Source organism: Carassius auratus, unplaced genomic scaffold (genome assembly GCF_003368295.1).
Source record: "Carassius auratus strain Wakin unplaced genomic scaffold, ASM336829v1 scaf_tig00001753, whole genome shotgun sequence".
In the NCBI taxonomy this organism is placed as follows: domain Eukaryota; kingdom Metazoa; phylum Chordata; class Actinopteri; order Cypriniformes; family Cyprinidae; genus Carassius; species Carassius auratus.
The window spans coordinates 196,848-221,261 of record NW_020523394.1 but is presented as its reverse complement, the minus strand read 5'-3'; the positions used below and the strand labels follow the sequence as shown (position 1 = coordinate 221,261).

The following is a 24,414-nucleotide window of genomic DNA, read 5'->3' as shown; positions in this document are numbered from 1 at the left end:
CTTCATCACTGTAAACACATTTCTGCTGTTCTGTTCTAATTTAAATTTGTTTTGAAATTGAATCGTTCATTCAAAGACACATCGCAAAGGTCATAATTTCCACAGAGAGAAGTTTTGCTGCTGGAACCATTGAAAATAAATGTTACAACAGTGACATTAGATTGTGAGAGTTTGCAGGATAGAGAAGGTCTGCTGGCTGGAAGGTTTGCAGACTCAGGTTTTGTCATTCTGAGGGTAAAATGAGTTTCACTTTTCCTGCAATTCCCCTTTGATTCGGAGCCATGAGCCCACAGACATATTTAGCCTAGTTTTGCTGAGACCACCGTAAACTTTGAGTGGAATTACTACCTGGCTTTGCTCACGGCCTGAGAGCTGTAGTTTACAGATGTTTACACCGGAATGATAAATGTCTTCTGTAGCTTATCAACAGATGTAACTTATTCGCGCATAAGTGTGTTTTTAATTACCCGCTTAATTAAAATTGTGGGTGACAGTGGCTCAGTGGTTCATGTAGGTTGTCTACAAACCAGAAGGTTGGTGGTTCAATCCCAGGCTCCACCTGACCAAGTGTCGAGGTGTCCTCGAGCAAGACACCTAACCCCAGCTGCTCCCGACGAGCTGGATGGTGCCTTGAATGACACTGCAGTCGGTGTGTGAATGAGTGTGTGAATGGGTGAATGTGAGGCAAGTTGTAAAGCGATTTGGATGGCCATGTGGTCTGTTGAAAGCGCTATATAAATGCAGTCCATTTACCATTTCAATTAACCAGATATTTTACACTAAAACATCGATCTGCTCGAAGCTTAAGAGCCCCTAATGAGAGTTTAAAGTCAAATATTCGTTTATGCGGCCTGTAGCGGCTCCACTTTGGGAGAGGACTGTGTTAGCAATTGGATTTGGAAATGTTGGATAGTGTGTGAGATTCTATCTGGAGTCTGTTGCAGAGATGAAAATCAATCTCTTGCACTCGCTGTCATTTTTGCCCTTCCATAAAACAGTCAGAAGTGATGGGACCTGTGATTTGATTCATTCAATAGTATTTTATTATTATTATTATTATTAACTTTATATTACTTTTTGATAGGTGGTATCAGTTTTATAAATATTTTATTTTATTTATAGGTGGAATCAGTAAAGTATTATTATTATTATTATTATTATTATTATTATTAACTTTATATTTATATAACATTTTTTGATTGGTGGAATCAGTCAGGTGTTATTTATTGTATGTTATTTTATTATTTTATTTAACTTTAAAATGTGATCTTATTTTATTTTTTTACTTACATTTTTATTTATTTATTATTTTTATTAGATTTTTTAATGTATATAGTGAACTTTGTTTCATTGTGCATGCACTTTTTGATGGGTGGAATAAGTTTTGACTTTATGAAATGAAGTATGCCAATGTATGGCTTAGATGAAGAAAAATAGTCTGCTTGCATTATCACCTCAGGAACACCAGTGCAGTGCCTTGAAGTATAAAGAGTCTGGATTAACCTTTATTTAAGCAGGTAAATCAGTTGAGAACCAGTTCTCATTTACAATGATGACCTGGCCAAGAGATAAAAAGCAGGTACAATACAATAAAAACATAACAGTTACAAATAACACAATTATAAAGAGTGACAAAAAATAACAAAAAATTAAAAAAGAAAATGTAAAAAATAACTAAATGCAAGTACAATGATCTTGTACTATTGACTGAATTGAAATTTTACGAAAATTTTAAAGAGAGCGAAATAAATGAACTAAACTTTGCTGCAGATGGTTCCAACCACACAATGAATTTGTCTGCAAGAATAAAGAGAAGACCAGTTCAATAATAAAGAACAATAATATAAAGTTTTTGAAGGAGAGTTTTTAAAGCAGACCTGTGAAATATATCTCCATAATCCAAAATTGGAAGCACTTTCATTTTAACCAAAAACTGTTATGAACAATGCGTAAATGAAGATTTGTTACAATAAAGAAAACCAATACAAGATTTAACCATTCTGAGCAGTACATTTATGTGTTTCAAACGACAGTTTGCTATCAAGCCAGATACCACGGTATTTGTAGCATTCAACATAATCATAATCTCAGAGGCATCCAGTAAAACATTTTGGGCAGATATTCAATGTGTGGTAGATTTCTGTTAAAAGCCAGGCATTTTGTTTTATTTGTATTTAAAACTAATTGAAGACTAGAGAAAGCAAAAAATGCAATTATCAAAGAAGAACTAAATGTGTAAATGATAGTGTCATCAGAAAATCACCTGCAGTAAGAGTGATACACACAGTGTTTAGTTGATCCTGACAAGCACTTGTTGTCACAGTTGTAAACACAGCGGCTTTCTTCTTTCATGAGGGGGTTTGGTGTCACGGCATCTTTGTTTCCAGGCGTAACGTTAAAGAACGTGACACACACATCTCCTGGAAATCCTGTTTAATTCAACCAATCCGATGAAGAATTCGAAACTCCTCAAGTATTTCTTCTTTAATGTTCCATATGCATCAGACGTTCAGCCTACAGTCCGACTAGACACCGGATCAGCAGAAGAGCAACAAATCCCCCAACTCAACATCAAAAGCACTCAACCAGTATCCACAATACAAGAATGATCGCAGACACACACAGGCAGGCTACAAAGGTTTTTCCAAAGACTGCATTACTGAAAAATTAACACAAATGCAGAAACAGAGAGGAGACATGTAATACATAACCAGCTGCCATCTTGGATTTATGCACAAGTATGATCGAGATACAGATAAAGTCTGCTGTAATGCATTTAATTTAGCTATTAAGATTTTTTTATCTTGTACTTTTGTGTCTAAAGTTTTTGGTACTAAAGTTTTTGGTAATTTCATTGTTTATAATTTTTTTTTTTTAAGCAACATTGCAGAGACCAAAATAATCAAATAGATTTTTATTTTATTTTATTTTATTTTATTTCTTGAGGTTTTTGGTTAAGAGCCCAAATATTCTGTGTAAAAAGAGACTTGTGAGAGCAGGAGGAAGATGAAATGTAAGTTTGGATCAAGCAGTTGAAGCGAATGCCTTCACAGACAGTCCATTTACTATACAGCTTTCATTATAGACATCACCAGACAATCTGTCTGTACACTTATCTCACCCTCAGACCACCAGTCGTTGTCTCTGTCTTATTTCACACTGTCCTTTCAATCATAAAGCTATTTTCTTCTTTCTAAAGTTTGTGGAATTGAAGCTCGACTTGTCTTGTTTGAGGATTTTACATGTGTGTCATTGTGTGTTTCTGTAGGATGATTACTTCAGAACCTGGAACCCCAACAAAGCACAAGACCAAGGTAAGAAGATTAAGTAAAAATGTGTGTTTCTTGTTCAGAAGCGTTTATCCACTTATCTATCTGACCCTGTAGTCTCTATCTCTCTCCTAACTGTCCTTTCTGCTTCATACACACTATAGCTATACCCAGATTAATCATAAAAAAAACTACAATCAAGTGCTGGAATCTTCATTTCAGTGTATCCATTCTTATCTCTGCTCCAGACATTAATCAATACAGAGAGCCAGAAACACACACACATAGCTAAATGAAGACACATCATAGACTTCTGTTGTTTTTATAGAAATACAATTATAATCAGTCCTACCCAAATCCTAAAACAAAACGTGTATTTCATTCATGAATAGTTTTTGCAATTGAGGACAGGGGCAGATTTAGTGATTTGGCGGCCCTAGGAAAAATATAGGAACATTTACCTAGATCAGCCTTGAGGTTCCTTTTTTGTTGTGATGCTTGCTGCTGCACAGTGGTGCCCCATAGTTGTTATGTCCAATGTTTCTGTTTTGTCATGTACATATTATAATGGCTTTCATGCTGTAGACCACGAAATAGCAATAGATTTAAAGTTGAGATAAACCTTTTGAGCCTTTTAAATCATTTTTTAAAGAAAAGCAATGAGTCAGAAGTATAAATTTTCTGCATTATTTTTAAAATGGGGATATGTGAATGGGGTTTTGCCTTGGTCTGAATAAAAACTGCAAATGGGATTATTGTAAACACATATAAATTTTACAAATTTAAATATACAGAAGAAACAAACATGCAAATTCATTTTCTGCCAGTAGGAGATGCTTTTGGAATGTCAGAAACAGTGCGTTCCTCAGTAACGGCTGTAAACAAAGCAGCGCTGTGCACATAAATGCTACTTAACAGATAAAATGAAAATGTAACCAAAACTTTTCTAAAGAGAGGTCGGTTCCATTCAGAGATTCATTCATATAAAAACTTGAATTACTGAGAGTGAGAAAAGTGTGAAAAAATAAAGCCTGTACAAAAAAGGAAAGTCTACTGATGAGTTACCAGTGTAAAGGCCCGTTCACACCAAGCACGATAACTATAAAGATAACGATAAAGATATAGTTCTAAAAATCGTTCTCAATATTAAAGAATAGCAGAGTCCACACTACAACTATAACGATAAAGGCATAGAGAAACGGAATCGTTGGAATCGTTTTCAGAATGAGTTTTTTTCCAGCTGATGAACGATACAAACATTGACATCCAATCAGAATCCACCCTGCTATAACGAGGATTTAAAGCGGCAGACACACGTACGCTCAGAATAAACAGACGATATCGTTCGCTGGTGTGGACGCTAATATCGTTATTTTTATAGTTATCTTTATAGTTATCGTTCTTGGTGTGAACGGGGCTTTACACTGTGTCTAAGTTGTCATGCCGCACTGCAAAAGCTAAAGTCGGTCTACACTGGATGCGACAAAGTAATCGTTGAAAATCCTTTGAATTTTGTGTCAGTACTTCATAAATAGAACAAGGCTGGACTTTACTGTCTGGGATTTGTTGTGTCATGCCGTGCCGCATCCAGTGTACACTGTAGACAGATTACTGATTAGAGATCGACCGATATGGGTTTTTCAAGACCTGCAGTGTAAACGAGGCCGTGTCTTGCCATTTGAACATTCCTGATGTAGGCAATTGGGCTGAGACCAGACACACAGGCTTGGACCGTGTCTACACCCATTATAATCAGTAATAGAGGTCGACCGATATATCGGGGCAATATTTGTCATTTTTTAATATATCAGCATCGGCCTATATCTGTGTTTAGTAGCGCCGATTAAATCCTCTCAGGAGATCTGTAACAAGGAAGTCAGAGAACAGCCATCAACAAAACAATCAATATTAGTTTTCTCAGGGGGTGGACAAAACCTCAGATGTGTCAGTAAATTCATGTCGCAGTACCATAGAATCTTCCTGGTCAGAAGACAACGAAGAGCAGGTCTTTAGGTCTTTTTGTTTAGGACCTTTGGACACATCAGATCCTTGTTCACCTGTATTAACAGTGTAAAAGAAAGTGTCATGAAGTGGAACCTCTACAACTTGATTTTCAGACAGTGGTTTAGCCATTGATCAAGTAACTGCACAAGCTGGGAACATATCAGGGAATTCTTTATGGTTTTCAACATCAGACTTTCTGACAAAACATTCCCATACAAACATTTCCCCCAGCTAAATCATTTCCCAGAATATATGTAATCCCAGGAACTGGAAGTGAAGAACGGACACCAACTACAACATTACCAGATACAATGGCAGAGGAAAGATGGATTTGATGCAGAGGCAAACAAACCCCATCTCAAAACCTCGTACTAGTACATGGGTTCCAATAGCAGCTTCAGAAGTTAAGGGCAAAATTCCTCCTAGAAGAAACAACTGCACAGCTCCCATATCTAAAAGAAGATGCACTGACACAGTTTTGTTTGAACCAGGCAATGACACATTTCCTACAGTGATAAATGGTGTATAATCAACAAAAGTAGTTACACACCGATCAACAGATTTACCACCAAAACTAGGTAAAGTCTGATCTTTCGCATCAGGAGTATCAATGAATGGTGAAATAGAAAGCAAAGCAATAGGTTTCGGCAGTCTTTCTTTCCTCTTAAGAATAAGACAGTCAGATATTTTATGACCAGGCTTTTTACAATAAAAGCAAACCATGTCTCGTGAGAGCGCAGTCTCCTACTCCTACTCATCACAGGATACTTTATCTTAGCTTGAATGCAAAACTCATGTCGTTTTTAAGACTGCAAATTCAACATGAGTACATTCATCAGTTTTATTCAAGTTACTAAATTTTTTGGTGATATGCCTCAGGCACGAGTTCATAAGCATATAACACAGCAGATTTCACAATATCATACTCACCACTCTGTTCCAGTGAGAGCAGAATAAGCTCCATGTGCTTTACCTGTGGAAACACACTGTAACAATAAAGTCCAAAAGCTTTTTGGCCATTTCATGGATAAAGCTTCACGTGCAAAATGATAGAAATATTTCTCAACTAATCTCAACTAATCATATTTCTATGAACATCAAACACAGGTTCACCTACAGCTGAATGCTGTGGTAAATCAGGAGGCAAATCTAATAGCAAACCTTTTGCTGTTTTTACTGCTAACTCCAACTCCAACTTTTCTAACTGAAACGCTCTCTCATCTTGTTCCTTCTCTAACTCAAGCTCCAATCTTCGCACAGCTAACTGGTGATCTAATTTTCTCTCTGCAAATTCTCTTTCCAATGCTCACTCTTTCATAGCACGATCGAGAACGAACCCGGTACACCTTTGAAGACTAAGCTTTTCTCTTCAAAGGTGTACCGGGTTCGTTCTCGACCATAACATAAAATAGGAGCACTTGTGCAGATCGATTGACTTGCAAGATTCTTTATTCAAGTATCAAAATAATACAATACCAAAATAATATAACATACTGTCTAGGATTGAGAATAATCCTGAGGACTGCCGATCCCCTGGAGTCCACATGGAAGTGAAATTAAGAGGATCATTCCCATCTTCATCCTCTCCACAATTAAAGGAGATTATTCAACAGGGGTGTGCAATCCTCCACACCCTTCCAAGTCATCCCACCACCAGCAGGCGAGAAAAGGAAGCACAAGGTGGTGTCTTCCACAATATTAACAGGCCTACAGTCCATTACAATTCAATTCAATCCAAGTTTATTTGTATAGCGCTTTTTACGATAAAAATCATTGCAAAGCAACTTTACACAAAATTAATTTTCTACAATATTTAGTAGTAGTTTATCAGTGTTGACTATCAGTTTATGTGCATATGACAGGACTTTTCTGAAAAAATGTATACAAGATGTAGTCAACCAGAAGATGAACACTATTTACAGCAATTATTATATGATGCAATCACACTTGTAGCAATATTAGTTAGTTCTGTATGTTGTTCCAGGGTTAGCATCATCTGAGGTCCTCTGAGCGTCAGCATCATCTCTTCTCAGGTGTTCTGGATCCAGTCTGGAGCTTGTGTAAATCCTATTCCCCTAGCAAAACAGAGAAACAAATAGACACATAATTAACGTAGCTGCTGGTCCAACCAAGTAAAATTAATTAGTTTAACCCAAGCTAAAGAATAATAATGTGCATTTGATCAGATGCAACTGCAGTCACAAATTATGAGATGCATTATTCGAATGCTTGGCGAAAGAGATGCGTTTTTAATCTAGATTTAAACAGAGAGAGTGTGTCTGAACCCCGAACATTATCAGGAAGGCTATTCCAGAGTTTGGAAGCCAAATGCGAAAAAGCTCTACCTCCATTAGTGGACTTTGCTATCTTAGGAACTACCAGAAGTCCAGCGTTTTGTGACCTTAGGGAGCGTGATGAGTTGTAGTGTGGTATAAGGTGGTATAAGTACAGTCCCTTTAGATATTGCGTTTGTTAGTGTTTCTGAGGATGACTTAATTTGTGGCGATTCTAATTCGCAATATGGTTTTATCAGTGAATCCATTGTAAAGAGTTTTGAATTAAAAATTTCCCTTCAGAAAGCCATGCAGATATGTGTTGTCATTGTTTTGCATCATGCTTGACTGACTCGCCACTACAGCTTATTGCAAGATGTGTAGTCATTGGTACAGGTCTGGGGAGGGACAGGGAGTGTTAAATGTGTTAAACATATTAACACTTTATTTAGTTTTCTGATTTTTTTTATCTAAATTACCAGCCATAATATATATATATATATATATATATATATATATATATATATACATATATATATATATATATATATATATATATATATATATATATATATATATATATATATATATATATATATATATATATATATAATGGGTTTGGATTAGATTTCATTTTATATTTTCTGTTTTCATTTTACTTTTAGGTAAAATTTTTGTAATTTAGTAATTTGTTTTTCTTTTTTCTTTTTTTCTATTTTTTTCTTTTTGTTTGTTTCAGTATTTTTTATTTTTTTACTTTTTGTTTGTTTTTTATTTTTTTTATTAAAATGTTTTTGTTTGTTTTATTTATTTGTTTTATTTATTTTATTTTATTTTATTATATTTTTTTTTTTGTGATTTTAGTACTTAAAAATTAACTACGTGAAAATGTTGCCTTAAATATTTTTATAGTTATAGTTTTACTTAACGATAATCACCCTTATGCTTATTTGATTTCTCAAGATGCATTTATTATTATCAGTGTTGAAACTGATTGTGCTGTTTTATATTTTTCTGGAAATGGTTATTCATTTTATGTTTCAGGATTCTTTGATGAATAGAAACACAGACAAGATAATTAGACAGTGAAATATTCCAATGTTATGTAGGATTTTAACACTCTTGTAACACCACATTTCTAGTTAAACTGTTTGCCATGCATTGCTATGTACAGCACATTTGTAACACATGCAGTTGTAGCAAATCATTTAAGTATTTCAGGAATGTAGATGATTTTTATATGACAAGGTCGTGGTTTTGATTCCCAGGAAACACAATATTGATTAAAATGTAAACCTTTAATGCACTGCAAGTCACTTTACATTAATGAATAAATGTAAAGCTGAAAAAATGGAAATTGCTCTGAAGTAAATGAAATACTTCTTTAAGTGAAGAATCCTTCACAGATAAGTGTGCTAAATCTGCAATAGAGGGTGAGTTTTTTAAACGCTGTTTGATATCAATTTAACATTCGCTCTGCTGAGCACTTCTGCTAACGATTATGACAAACCTTTATGAATAAACCAATCAAGCTCTATTGTTTTTACAGAAACACCAGTAGAGACCAGCAGACAGAGGCATGCATGACCACACCATATGGAGACTGAGAGATTGAGTGTGTTTGTATGTGTGTGTACCATCTGCACTAGTTTAATCCTCTGTGAATGACTCCTTTAAGAAAAGCATGATTTCTGTAACTGATACTGCTTTACTCACACTCTTCTGATCAGCACACCTCCCTGATCTTGGTATGTGGTGCCGCTCTGAAACCTAGTGATTTGCTCTCTACTCGAGGTATAACACCCTCTTAAGCAACCAAATAAATGAAAGCACTCTGTGTGTGTCAGTTTGAAATATCTGGTGCACAGTCACTAAAATGTTTGGTGAGCAAGAAAAATAGGCAGCACTTTATACCATGTGTTTTTTCCCTGCCTGCGGTAAACATTACAGGTGTGAATACATATGATAATTGTGTTGTTTGTTCGGGAGTGGGGCACAGACAGTTGAGGGGGTTGACTGTGAGCATTGTGCTCCCATTGGGCACAATTTGAGGAGTGTGTCCATGTTTGTGGTCCTTGTGGATCCTGCCCCGCTGTTTCTGAAGCATGGCAGTGAATGAGATAATGGGAATCGCATATGGATCTAGTGGAAGGGTTGGAAACTGAACTCGCCCTTTCTCCAACTTCACCCCCTGGATCTAGCATTCTCTGTCTCAGGATTCGGAAGCCCATGTAGCAGTTTCTTCCCCCAAATTAGATCTCAATGCTGAGGAATTACCACCTCAGTCTCTTAGTCTGCTCCGGTTTCCTCCCATAGCCCAAAGACATGCAGGTTAGGTTAACTGAACATTCAAAAATGGTCCCCGGACATGTGTGTGTATAGATTAGCTGGTTCTCGCCATAGATGCTGGATTTGCGTCAAGAACTAAATAAATAAAACATATGAGCAGACTGTATTTCAGCTTATGTGTTTATCTGTGCCCTTGCCTCATCAGCGTGATTTATATGTGTGGTTTGTTTTAAGAGAGGAGCAAGCACAGTCAGCTTTTGAGCTTCTTTCATTCATAAAATTCCTGACGTGTACTAGTCTGGAATGTTTTGCTCTGCTCCCACTGGTGTTTTTTTTTTTTTTTTTTTTTTTTTTTTTCGAGGAAAGAAAATGTTATGCAATGTAGGGTCGAGTGGCTGGGACCTCGTCTTGCTGAGGCAATGCTTTACCGATCTGCTACAAAATAATGCTGGGGGAATCTTTGAGCAGAGTGAAGATTCCCATTCTCTCTCTCTTTCCTCCAACTGCATGCAAACGTATCGATGTGTTTGCAAGCTATTATTCACAATTCTTTTAAATTGCATGCATTATTATAATATTCATCTAATGTTTGTCTGGCTACATTTTATTCTGAGGAATTAAATGATGAAATAGTCATCTGGCTTAAAGAAGTTTATACTGTATGTCTATTTTAATTTAGCATAGGGATTGGAGATGGGCCTTACCCTTTCTCCTCCCTCACCCTCTAAATACAGCGCTCACTTGGGTCTCTCATGGGACACTGGGAGGTTATCAAGCAGCCAGTTCAGTTTGTCCCTGCCAGTCATCCGCTTCAGGGCACCAAGCTGATTGCTCAAGAGACCAGTCTTGAGAGACTGGTTCCAATAATTGGGAAGAAGCGGTTCACACCTCATTATACAGTGCCCATCTCTCCTTAGTGCCCTCAGGAGGCTGTTCAGTCAATCCCGCCACCTTTGGTGCTTCGGTGCACAGCAGTCTCCAGTGATATGGTACAAGAATGCTCATCCCCTTAAGTGATGTTGCTAGAGTGGGTAAATTGGTCACTTCCTGCCAGTCATCTGCTTCAGAACACTGAATACAACTATCTAGCTACAATAGACCCAAAATAGCATGGGTATCAGAGGCCTTGAGAGACTGATGATGTGTCCCAGGAAGGCTCTGGTAGTGGAACAGGAAGTAGTTACTCTCAAGAGCAAAGAGGCTACAGAACATGTTCCCCCTCTCAAGAGTGTGTCTGGGCTCTACATCTGGTACTTCAGTGTTCCATGGAAGGATGTGGAATCATTCAGTCAAAACATCACATGGAAGAGCTGGTGTTAGGTCTGAACACCAAGAAGAGTGTACTTTCTGCAGTACAATGAAGCACTTTTCTGTGTGTTGTATGGATTCCAACAAGGATGCAGATTTGTCTCCGCTGCTTGTGTTATTTGATTCCCACAGTAGTGAAAACTGTGTTTGAGGCTAGGCCAGTCACTCACTGCAGTATAGTTCTAGAGACTGTTGGGTCTGATGGCAGCAGTGTCCAGTGTGATATCATTTGGCTTGCTGTACTGCTGCTAGCGCCTCCCTCATGGGCTGGGGAGCAGTCATGAGTGAGTGGTCTGCCCAATGTATGTGGGAAGGCCACCATCTCAAGTGGCACATGAATTGCCTGGAGATGCTGGCAGTGTTTCATGCACTGACACACTTCCTTCCAGACCTGAGGGACCATCATGTGCTTGTCCGCACAGACAACACATTGGTGGTCTCCTATATCAACCCCCAGAGGGTGTCTGTATTCTCGCCCACTATACAAGTTGGAACAACAGATCCTCCTGTGGAGTCAGGGAAAACTCCACTCACTCAGAGTAGTTTACATCCCTGGGCACCTGAATCAAGAAGCAGGCATCCTGTCGATACAGGGGTTGAGGCCCAGGGAATGGAGGCTCCATCCTGATGTGGTAGAGAAGGCAGTGTATCTGTGTGGGTCTAGAGACTTAACCATCTATTTCTTTAAGACCCATTTTTGTCGGTCCGAGATTGGCTTTTGAACCTAGTGTCCCTCTTTAACGGCTCTCCCTAAGAGATTCCAATCAGGAGGGAGCCTCTGTCTCAGTCAGAAGCCAAACCAGTAATTCCAGACAGGGATGAGCGATTCCATCCCCATCTAGAATTATTGGTTTGGCCTCTGAGGGGCCCAGCTTGTAGAAAGAAACTCATGTTGTTGAGACTATACTCCACTCCAGAGCTCCCTCCACCTGGAAAATGTACTCCTTGCAATGGATTGTGTTCACTTTGTGGTTTCGGATTACCAGACGGTCCCAGTTAATTGTTCAGTTGTTTGAGTTCTGGAGATCCCGTATTGACGGTTCTCTGCAGGGTTGACCTTAAGGGTGTAAGTGGCGGCCATAGCTGCTTACCACATCCCTTTCGGTGGTCAGTCATTGGGAAGAAAACTGTTGGAAACATGTATCCTTCATGGTGCTTTGAGGTTTTCTGTTACAGGACCAGGAGAAGTATGACAGCTTATAAAACCTTTTCTCAGGGTCTTCCCTGCAAGAAGTGTGTGATATGGTGGACTGGTCTCTTCTGCTCACATTTTTTTTAGAAATAGATTTTACAGTCTAGAGTTGGGTACCACTCCAGACTCTCAGGTGCTTGTCTTAGCTGTGCACGCTATATATCCAAACTAGACAGGCATTTGTCAACATGGTGGAGTGGGTATTGCCATTCCCAAAGGGGAGCATCTCTAGGTTATGTATGTAAACATGGTTCCCAGAGGGTAGCGAGACACTGTGTCTCTCTGCCATACTTCCTACATCCTTGTGAGTAGCTTACTTCGACCTATCAGAAGCTAAAGCTGTTTGTTTTGGATGCACGTTTAAGCTGTAACATCTGTAACAAAGTCTGTAACATCTCACCATTCCATTGGACTGATTTCACACATGCTTAAGGTCATGCAGAGGCTTTCCTAAAGTACCCTAAAATTAGCTGGACCAGCCAGAAAAAAAATATATAATTGTTATTATTGTTTATTTGAAAAAAAAAAACAAAAAAAAACAACGACTCAGTTTTATTTTAAAATGATCATTTGTTTTTTTATAAATTAACTTTTAAAATGTTCTATGCTGTTTTTTTAAGTTTTATTATTTATTATTTTTATTATTAGTTTTCATAGATGTTCTATGCTGCTTTTTCAGTTTTATTGTAAAATAATTATTATTATATTTTCTAAATATTAAATATTACATTTTAAAATGTTATATGCTACAATATTATAAGCTAAATTGTGGGTAATAGTTGATGTGTGCTATTTTGCAACCGTGTGTGTGTTGCTGTATCTTTCCCAAAGAATGCCATAGTTTCCAAATTGATCTCCTAAATCATAGTTTATCGATTCACTTCTGCTGAACTTTCATTAGACAAGAGAGACAAACAATTTAGAGAATCATCTCTCTCACTCTCTCTCTCATAAACAGCCTCCCACGGCGCACTTCTGCAAACACACTGACGCTGTGACACACCATGGTTAAACTCTCTCTGACCGTGTAAGCAGTGTGGCTGAGCCTGACTAATTTAATTAGCCTCAGCCTGTAATTATTCACTTTTAAGATAAATGAGGGTTATGATCTTGTCCATTACATACATGACAAGGGATTAAATGAGCTCAGAAAGTAACGTGTGTGTTTCTGTGTGTGTGTGTGTGTGTGTTTAAATGCAACATTGTCTTTGCCATAATCTGTTATTGTGGCAAGGCATGCATTCTCAGTGAATTTAATTGTGTGTGCAGGCCTCATTACAGCCTCGTTATGGGGAAATTCTCTCTGAATGCTTCATTTGCATTTGTATGGTTTTGGTGTTGAGTCAGCGTTTCAGAGCCAAACTGCAGTGGCAGCAAATGTAGTGCACAGGGACGGCAACACAACAATCTGCCCTTTAAACTGCCTGCAATTTATGCACAGCGACAATACGGCTTTATCTGGAGCTGGGGAGCAGCTCCATTTAACTGGCAGAAAAACACTCTCCTGTAGGTTTAAAGAGACCGAAAATAGAAAAAAAATGAGAGCAAACAGAAGTAGGTATCTTTCCAACTTCACTGAAAGATGCAAGTTGAGTACAATTAACAGAGTTTAAATGCAATATGTGTGTTTATAAGGGTAATTTGAGCAAATGCTTTCTTCATCCTAAAAAAACAACAAAACAAAACTTTTTTCTTAAACATTAAACTATTTACTAAAACTTTTTTTACAACAAAAGCTTTTTTCAGTTTTATTTTATAATACTATTTATTTATTTATACTTAAATATTGTCACGTTTCCATCTGGGTTGAGGAAGGGATGAGGAACGAGGTGCAGGGAGACACTGGAGATTCCTTCAAACATGGACTTTAATTTGTAAACGGGAAAACTCCGGAACACAAAAGACATTTATCAGGCGACAGAGAAACTAACAATGGGACTCACTAAATATACATACTTGATGAGGGGAAGATGAGGAAGACCTGGAACTAATGAAAAAAAAGTAGGAAAGACCTGGGACAAATAAGGGTCTCGGCAGGAGGCCACGGCCCCAGCCCCTGCCTCTAAAGCTGGGGCCCTACTACCCATCGGGAGCCCATACCGGGCAGAACTGAGGTCCGGGAGGTCCATGGGGTGATGGTAGTTGACCCTGTGCCAGAAAAGTGAGTTTATGGTGCCGTTGCCGTTGTCGAATGTCGTCACCACGACGAGCCGCAGTGTGGCCTAGGGCGATGAACCCAGCGGCAACATTGTTGTTGATTATAATGAGAGAACTTGCGTTTAATCATGAGGACGTTTTATTAATTCTTTAGAGTTTCAAAGATTTCATCGTGCCGGTTTAATTTTATTCGTTTCTTGTTTTAGGCAAATTAGGCCTAAATAATGGGAACGAAATTATACAGTACTTCACATTTAAACATGCAACAATTTCTTAATCAGTTTACAGACAAATGTCTTTTTCCCAATAGGTTATGTCAAAATAAAGGGCAGGTAACGAATAACAAAAATGCATGTTGTTTTATTAAAGGAAAAATATATTTATATTTAAAATATAAATTAAAATAGAGGCATAATATATTAAAATATTGACATTTTGCATATGAATCCATGTAGCCTACCCCCCTAAAATAGGCTACCACTTTTAATGCTCGGATGCAAGGTAAACCACAATTTCTTTTGAATAATATAACGCATAATTAATATAATATAAATAATACTGCACACCTTTTAAATGTGTCCAATCTAAAATATGGTTTAATACCATGTAGCTTCAAAAATATAAGCACAGACTCTTTCTCTTTCTCGTTCTAAGAAATGCACATAACTTCATAAATACCAAACTTTCTTCTGTGAGTATTAAATATTAAATATAATAAATATTTAAACTATAGTGTTTTTCTTAAATTTTCCGTGACTGAAGCAGTTAAATGTAACACATCAGCGAGGCAAAACTGACGTCTATTTGCGAAAATGTGCTTTGATAAGCTTGTTTTATAACTTGTGGTTAAAGCGCCACTCAGCGGTCAAAAGCTGCAAATGCACTTTACACCGCCCCCGCGGCGGTAAGTGTGGCGGTAAAAACGGCGTTTTGGATGTCTACTTAGGGTAGGAAACAATATAGGAAACACCTGGGTCAAATTAACACACACAAAACACGGGACAGAGTCTGACAATTGTATACATTATTTTTAATTAGATGTATAAATTATTTACCTTTAAAAAAGTTATTTGATGATTTTCAGTTTCTTTCTTTCTTTATTTATAAGCTAGTTTAACTTAATTTAATTTAATGATAATCTAAATGTTCTTTGCTGCTTGTTTAGTATTATTTTACATTACTTTTACATTTATTATTATATGAACATTTACATATTACATTAAAATATTATATCCAGTTTTTTTCTGATTATTATTATTATTATTATTATTATTATTATTGTAATTTTTGTAGTTGTTGTGTATACATTGTGGCACTGAGGCACTTTTGTTGTCACATTCAACCAACCAAATGTGAAACAATAAGACGCATAAACGGGCAGAAAGACAAAATAGGTGACAGGCCAGAAGGAGGATGACATTATGATTTTATAATGCCATTAAAAATGTATTTGTGATGTTTATTTCTTTATCAGAAACATAGAGATGACACGGCAGAACTCATGAAACCCAAACGTCAGCCAGCAGTGATCCGTTCCTCTCATCATTAGTGCTGTTCAGTCTGGTCTAGTATGGCCTGCGTCTTGGCCTAGATTCACTATGCAAAGCAAATCCCATATGGGACCATCACATGAACACAAAGATGTTATCTGCATGAGACATTCCAAGAAAAATATGAACCACAGCAAATCTTTGTTTATCAGGTTCATCACATTTGCCACAAGCCTCAATGTAAATGAAAGTCATAGAGTTTGAAGTTCTGTCATTTGCAGATTGAACACAGAAATACTGTATTCTCAATATCAAAGTGATTAATCTCAAGCCATCATTCAGATCTAAACCTGTGTGAAGATGACTCTCTGGACTATAAGTCACATTTTTTTAATAGTTTGGCTGGTCCTGCGTCTTATAGTCAGGTGCGACTTATTTATCAAAATTAATTTGACATGAACCAAGAGAAATGAACCCAGAGAAAACATTACTGTCTACAGCTGCCAGAGGGCGCTCTATGCTGCTCAGTGCTCCTGTACCCTACCACTGAGCAGCGTAGAGTGCCCTCTCGTGGTTTTAGATGGTAATGTTTTCTCTTGGTTCTTGGTTCTAAATAAATGTGACTTATAGTCAAGTGCGACTTATATATGTTTGTTTTATCATCATGACGTATTTTTGGACTGATACGACTTATACTCAGGTGCGACTTATAGTCCGAAAAATAAGGTATGTCCAGTTTAGTTCTTCGCAGTCCTGTGTTCTGTGTTTTTTGTCTATGTAGCACCTTGGTCCTGGAGAAACACTGTCTCGTTTCACTGTATACTAACTGTATAGAGCTGGAATGACAATAAAGCTACTCTGACTCTGACTCCAGCCTCGGATGGTTCCATTCCACCTGATTCTGCCGTCCAGACTCCTGTGCCTGTGCTCCTCCCACTCTCGATTCCAGTATGGACCATCAGCCATTTGGTCTCGTTGGGCTCCTTCAGTCGACAGGCTCTACTTGGGTCAGACTTTGCGATGCCTAGGCGGCAGACTTTGCTGCTCTCCTGCCCTCCACCCCTTTGGCTACGGCCCACTCCCTCAGGCTCTGCCTCCTTACTCCTTGCTTGGTTGCTCCAGCTTGCCCTCTGGTCTCTGAATCTCCATCTACATCAATATCACATAATTTACGTCTTCATGATGATTGGTTGATGTACCACAAGGAAGGCTAGCCTCCCCAACAAGGATTCCCTTTCTCAACATTCCTCAGTGCTGAAAGTGAACACTCGATGCTGATTGGCAATTTTAGGCATAGGCACGAGAGCTCCACTCTCCCCCGGCTCTCCATTCACGATAGAAATGCGGTGCTTTCTAACTTCAGTAACATGTTATGGTATTACAGCTGTGAAATTACAGACACAAATTACACATTCTGAGACATGAACTGAAACTGTGCTTCCCCTGATGAGCCGCCACGTATTTGTTAATTTTTTTAGATACATATATCTTACCTTAATAAACTTTTGAAAGGTAGTGTATCACGGTTTCCACAAAAATATGAAGCATCAATAACTTTTTTCATCATTGATAATTATCAGAAATGTTTCTTAAGCAGCGAATCAGCATATTAGAATGCATTCTGCAGGATCATGTGACACTGAAGATAGAAAACTCTGATGTGGCTACTGGAATAAACTACTTTTTACAAAATATTCAAATAGGATTCAGTTAATTGAAATTATAATAATATTTCAGAATTTAACTGTTTTTTTTTGTGTGTGTGTTTAATTAGATGCAGATTTGGTGAGCAGTAGAGACTTCTTTCAAAAACATTAAATAAATGTAATTAGTAGAAATTATTTGTCTGTAAGTATACTGTAGATAAGAAATGTTTACGCCCAGGTCATTTTCTCAGCTCATTCGTCATTGGCAGATATAGCAGAAAGTTAACTTTGAAACCGATTGTGTGTCAGAGAGTAAAAGATCTGATTGGTCATTGGGTCTTTAACCTCTTGACCAGTCAGCTGGCACTAATTAGCCCTGCTGCATTCATCTCTCTCACTTTCTCCCTTACTTCATGGTAAATAGGAAATAAAGTGTGTTGGATTTCGTTGCTGGCTGATGATCAATATTAGAAATTCCGATTGGCCTTTCTCTCAATCTGGCTGCTCGTGATTGGTCTCTGAGGGCCAATCATTGATTCTGATGCTTTACACACATTGGCATGTGCTACTGAAAGCAGAAATGTTCTTGAATGAATAGATTTTTTTTTTCAATGTTGTTCCTTTAGCTGTAATTAATTGGGTGGCGATAATTAACTGCTTTGTGAGATGGTGCTTAAGCTTTCTTTAGAGGTCAGATGCTTTTGAAGGAGAAAATCTGGCACTTTTTTTTCAGTGCACATTCATAAAAAGGGGTTTTCTCTTTTTCCTGGAGTGAGAAAAGTAATGAAGTAAACAACGATTTTAAACTTTTCATTTCAATTTACACATTTACATTATATTCCACTCTTATTAATGGAAATAAGAACTGAAATAAAATATTTTAGTGATAACAATGATCAATGATGCCCACTTAGCTACTTCCGTATTCTGACAGACACTGCTGGATTAAGTGGTCAAACGGTCTATTGTCCGGTTTGAATAGGTTTAATGATAATAACTTACTGTACAACCGCAGCTGCATGGAGTTGTTGATGGTGTGTGAAGGCGTCTCCACAACATTCTGAAAAAATACCACCGTTTTTGAAGGATGAAACTTGAAGAAATTGGTAAATGTATACACTGCAATAAACATAAGCCAATCTGTTTCCACTAAAAATAGCTAAAAGAAGTTCGACTTATCAGTCAACCTGCATACATTTAATTTGATTTGAATTGTTTAAAATAATTGTAATAGTATTTGGCCAGTGGAAAAGAATGAGATCAGCTCTATTGTAAAATATTTATCTGATAACTATTTTAAACAGTTTTGTTTTTTATGGATATTTTGATATATTATTCAAAAACATAACAAGGATACTGGATGGATTTTAGCAATTAAAAGGCATTTATAAAATAGTAATAAAAGGCATATTCATTGTACCTTTGATGGTGTTAAACATAGTTTTACTTGGATGGGAATATGCATGGAAATGATATGCAGATGAGGTTCTGCATAGTAAAACGAGGAGTTGCAAGCTCCCTATATGGTGATTTCTGGGAGGAGTCGGGGTGGAGATACACATAAGCACAATCGGCCCTTGAGTGGGATTTATAAAAGGATTTTTGCACAGGTTCTGGCAAACGCATGGTTTTATAAATCTGAAAACTTTTGTGCATATGCAAAATCTAGCTTTTGTGCATACATTCACGTTTAGGATGAAATCTACAGATAGAGAGACCTCTGGGCTTTATGATTTGAATATTATAATACAAATTTGAATTTAAGGAAATATATTTAAAATGTTTTAAATCCAGATCAATAAATGTAACTTCTGTTTTAATACCCAATGTATGGAGTATTTCCAGAAACATTAGTTGATATTAATAATCAGCTGATTTGTATTTAATTTGTATTTAAATTATTGTATTAAATACATTGAGTGAAAAGGCAATAAGATCAGTTAACTTTTGATATGCTAAAACAGCTCATTTTAAATTACCAAAACAATAAACAATTAATATAAAAAGAAATACAAAAATGTTAATTTAAACCACAAAATTTAGCAAGGACATAGAAATAAATTACAACATGTAGACTACAAAAATCGACCACATTATTTATGTACAAAGATAAATTTGCTATACTGTATACTGTGTATAGTGCTGTACACACACAAAACAGTATTGAATAAATTATTTATTATACATAATATAATCATCATAGTAAATAGTTCTTCCATCTTTCTTCCATCTGTTTTTGCAGTTGTTAAATAAAGTATAATATAGCTATTCCTGTCCGGTTCTGGATCCAAAATGAATGATAAACACTAATAATAACTGTACTCAGACAGGTGACGTGTGCTGCTCAGGTCAGACTGCAGTTGCTGTTCGGATGGGGAATTTGATCGAAGGTCTGTGGTTTGATTGAATGGATAATTTGGGCAGGTCTCAGCTGCAGTTCTGCGTTTTCTTTATTCTGACTGCCTGAAGATGAGAGCTGCTTCCTGACAGCTTTTCATGAAAACATCCATCATATCTGTTGGCGTGAAGTCTGGCTTTTTGCTTTAATGAGGAATTCATATTCATATACTGTGTTTTTGTGTTTGGATGACAAACTCTCTAGTGAATGCTGATTAACAACATGAAAGTCAAATCTCAAACCCACACTAGGGATGGGACGGTTTGTTTATCTAAATTTTCATTTATTTTGCTTGCCTTTTTAAATAAAGCAAGCGAGAATTTTAAACAGCTTAAAGTAGTTTTAATTATGTTAAATAATGCAATGCAATTTTGTACTGTGTTATTTTAGTATAATTGAGATATTATAGTTTTTATTTTATTTTTACTTTTAATATTTGTAATGTGTATTTTGTCATTTATTATTATTAATTAATATTATCATAAATGGTTTATCTATTTATTGTGTGCATGTGTGTGAGAGAAAGATTTGTTAACACTTATGTGATTTAATACTCTCACGGTCAAATATTTCCTGATGAATCTGACACCATGTATGGAGTGATTTGTGTGTATAGGTGTGTGTGGTTAAACAGAAACAAAATGTCCTCACAAAGATGGCAATATTCAAAATCCTTGACCTTGTGAGGATATTCTTTGGTCCCCATGAGGAAATCATCATTAAATTATAAAATTTCTATTTTTATTTTTAATTTGCAAAGGGTAAGGGGATAAAAAAAAAAGATTACACCTGAAAAACCCTATAAAACATGGAAGCTGTGTGTGTGTTTGTGTGTGTGTGGGTGTGTGAGCTGGTTGGTCAGTTTAGTGTGGAATTGATTTTCTTGTTTCAGTGTATCAATTTGCAAGAGAGACACTTGAAGAAAAAAAAAAAACAGCATGCAAAGCAAACACTGGAAACAAACCACAAAATCAATCAGTACAGCCAGACTGAGAGAGACTGACAGAATGAAATGAAGAGGAGCAGAAGTGTGTGTGTGTGTGTCCATGCTCAGATAAAGCCTATTGTTTTATGTATCATAACTTAAGTGAATAAAAGGTAATAATCAGCAATATGCCATTACATAAATGGCTTTATTTGAATGCTATACACTGTAAAAAGTGCTACACCCACTCAGTAGGTTTTATATATTTTAAATAGTTTTAATCTAGTTTATTTTATTTGTTTTATACTAAAAAGTATAAATATACTTCCTCTTTACTTAAAATATATCACTTTTTACATAACAATATATTTTAAGTAAAACAATAGCAATTTATTTGGGTAGCTTTTTGTATGAGTTTGTTGTGTACAAGAAATGTTATAAAAGTGAGTTGAAATACACAATTTATTTGAGCAGCTGTCGATGTGGCATGTGTGTTCATCAAACTTAAATATTTGAAATAAAAAACACATAAAAATTAAGTTGGATTTATCCCTTTTTCACTGGCGGGGACTTTCCAAGGCAGATGCTTCCTCGGCACTTCAACTGTTTGAAAGCTGCAGCGGATCTAAATTTCACAGACTGATTAACACGGTAAGATGTGCAAGTTTTGGCAATTTTTGGTGATGTAAAGTCATGCAAAATCGTTCACTCAACTAGGAAGCTAAAGTAAGGTTTGCAAATTGTACTGTATAGCTAGCTATCCTGCACACATGGCAAGCTAAGTTGGCTACACAGTGCTAAGCAGTGAAGTCTTGTATGCAACGATCAGAAGACAACAGCAGTTAAGACCGTGTTGTTAATATGAAATTAAACAAGTGCTTTAGTAATGCCTATTATGTTTTAAGACTACTTTGGCTTTAATTTTACCAATAATATCACGTTTAATCGTTAGTTAGCGTTAACTTACCCTGTTAACTGCCATTCACATTTTTGAACATAGACTTGAAAGTGCATGATCCAAACCTATAATTCACGACTGAAAACATTTTGTAACATGATTTTGATGTACAATTTTCATGGTAGATGAATTTAAAATGGGTTTCAAAGGATGAATTTTGAAATTTTATGTTTTCAGGTGATATATAATGTTTTCTAAAGTGTGATGGAGAAAAAGGCAACAAAGAAGACTTTGTATATATATATATATATATATATATATATATATATATATATATATATATATATATATATATATATATATATATTTCAAAGTGCTGTGTACTGTAAATAAAGGTGACTTGACTTATTTAATCTCATCTTAATAACACAGTCTCCGGTGGGGCATGCAGCTGTCGTGGGGTCCTCGTGTTATCAGCAGCAGAGTTGTAAGTGCATTTGATAGCACTGGCTCAAAACCATAAAACTATTTTTAACCTGTTACTTAAATATTTTACATTTACCACTGGTTTTTAAACTTATTCTAACATGCATATTTTTTCTGTCTTTAGGTAACCAAGCGTTTTTGTTACCTGGGGTCTTCAGATACAGGTAAGAAAAACTTCAGAATAGATACAGTTAAAGCTATAATTATTCCCAGGTAAGTAAAACATAGGTAAAATTGCAAACAATAGTGTTGGCTCCATACAATTACATTTCTGAATTAGGTTTTATGTACCAACCACCAATAGAAGGGAGATACGATCACCTTTCTGCCTCCTACTACTGCACTAATAGAAGCTTGATTCATACTGATAAATACAGCCTACATGGTCAGTTAAATCTCAATTTTGTGAGATGCTGGTGATAGTGTGAGATCTTTTACAGTACAGTGGTAGTGGTGTATGTATAGTACAACCTTTTACATCAGTTGCATGGTTGAAATACAGAGGTTCTCTAATTTGTGATACTGTTATCAGGCAGTGAATTTTGATCAGATTTTACTTGTTGACAGGATCCGTCTGGCTATGTGGAGAAAAGGAGAGAAGTGGTACTGAGATGCCTGATTGAGATCATATGGGAGGGAAAGGAAGACCTCATCAGTGTCCACCATGTATGTACTGGGCTTAAAGCTACTTATCTAATTTCTGTCTGTATGTTATTACTATTGTGATGATATGGTGTAATTACTTTGTTCTTGAAATATATTTAATACAGTAATGTGATGACCAATAAGGTACAGGCAAGGAAAATTGCATTGTTTTATTGTAATGTATCCTTTGAACCAGAAAAGACAACACTCATGCTACAGTAGATCATGATAGTATAGTACCAACACTCTATGACATTGTCATGGTTGACTTCACTCTGGTCACATGCTCTAGTCAAAGTATCCATCTAGTATCCATCACCTTAAGCAACTAAAAAGTACAACTTTGACTTTGTGTCGTATCTGTCTTCTACCAGTCTGCTATATTCATCTCAATACCTGTTTGTCTGACCAAACTCTTGATTCTTTTTTGTCTCCTCAATAGAGTCATGATGAAACAGAGGTGCACGCTGAGCTTGGCAGTTCCCCACTGAAAATATACATGCGCCATCAGCCAAACACGATTGGGATTATCACAGTTGAAGAACAGCCCATGGTCAGAGGTGTGCCAAACCTGTAGAAAACCTCCTGTTTGGACTTGTCTATGCCCACAACCTCTAATATCACTCAAATCTGGTGTATACTTCTGAGATATATCAGAGGCTCTTTGTGGGATTGGACCCTATGCATACTTTTGTATGTTGTGTAGGCACTGTTAAAAGTGACACTAGTTGACATTGAATAAATGTTATTGTCTTTAATCTGTCTTCCCATCTTTTTCTTCTTCAATTGAATTTGTAATTGTTATTGATAAAGTCTGTTTATGTAAAGTGATTTACTGTACTGCTTAGAATATAGACATTTAGATGTATTTTCTGAGGTAATAGCCAGGACTTAATTAAAATGTTTATTCACATTTGATTAGGTTAAATTTACTATGAGCAAAAAGTTCATAAAACCTAACTAAAATGAGTACAGGTTACTTGTAGCAACACATAAATACGTTACATATACCAAGAAAATTAGGTTTATCTAACTGACTAATATAGCACTTATTAGTTAACTCAACTTGATTTTGTTGTGTTTGAATTAAGTTATTTTACAGAGTTTATTATACTTGAAAAAGGCTGCAAGTTGACTCAACTTAAAACATCCAATGCAGCCACTTGCCTCACTTTTTATAAGTTTGATCTAGGTATTACTTTTTACAGTGTAGTGTGTCATTCCATAACACTAAATTGTTAGAAATATGTATGTGACGATGTTTTTAACCGATTCATTGAAACAAACTAGAACATCTAAAATGGACTGCCTATCACTATAATCGAGCGACTAAGAGACAAATTCATAATTAACTTTATTGAACTAAAACAGGATATTAATAGAAATTGATTCCCTTTGATAAAATCGTTTGCAACTGATTCTTGATTCACAGCA

The 24,414-nt window shown here is 36.4% G+C and overlaps 1 protein-coding gene and 1 long non-coding RNA gene across 4 annotated transcripts in view; both read left to right on the top strand.

Annotated features, from left to right (window-relative positions):
- Positions 1–24,414, top strand: part of spock1 (SPARC (osteonectin), cwcv and kazal like domains proteoglycan 1) — a 218,237-nt gene that overhangs the window by 118,658 nt on the left and 75,165 nt on the right. For all 3 annotated transcript variants that reach the window (XM_026242697.1, XM_026242695.1, XM_026242696.1), the window contains one exon: positions 3,269–3,314. In XM_026242697.1, coding sequence (XP_026098482.1) covers positions 3,269–3,314 — 46 coding nt within the window. The remainder of the gene's footprint in view (positions 1–3,268; positions 3,315–24,414) is intronic.
- LOC113069551 (uncharacterized) lies at positions 21,295–23,523 on the top strand. The gene is made up of 5 exons (XR_003279752.1): positions 21,295–21,602; positions 22,282–22,336; positions 22,460–22,499; positions 22,903–23,001; positions 23,423–23,523. It is a non-coding gene; the product is annotated as an uncharacterized LOC113069551 (long non-coding RNA).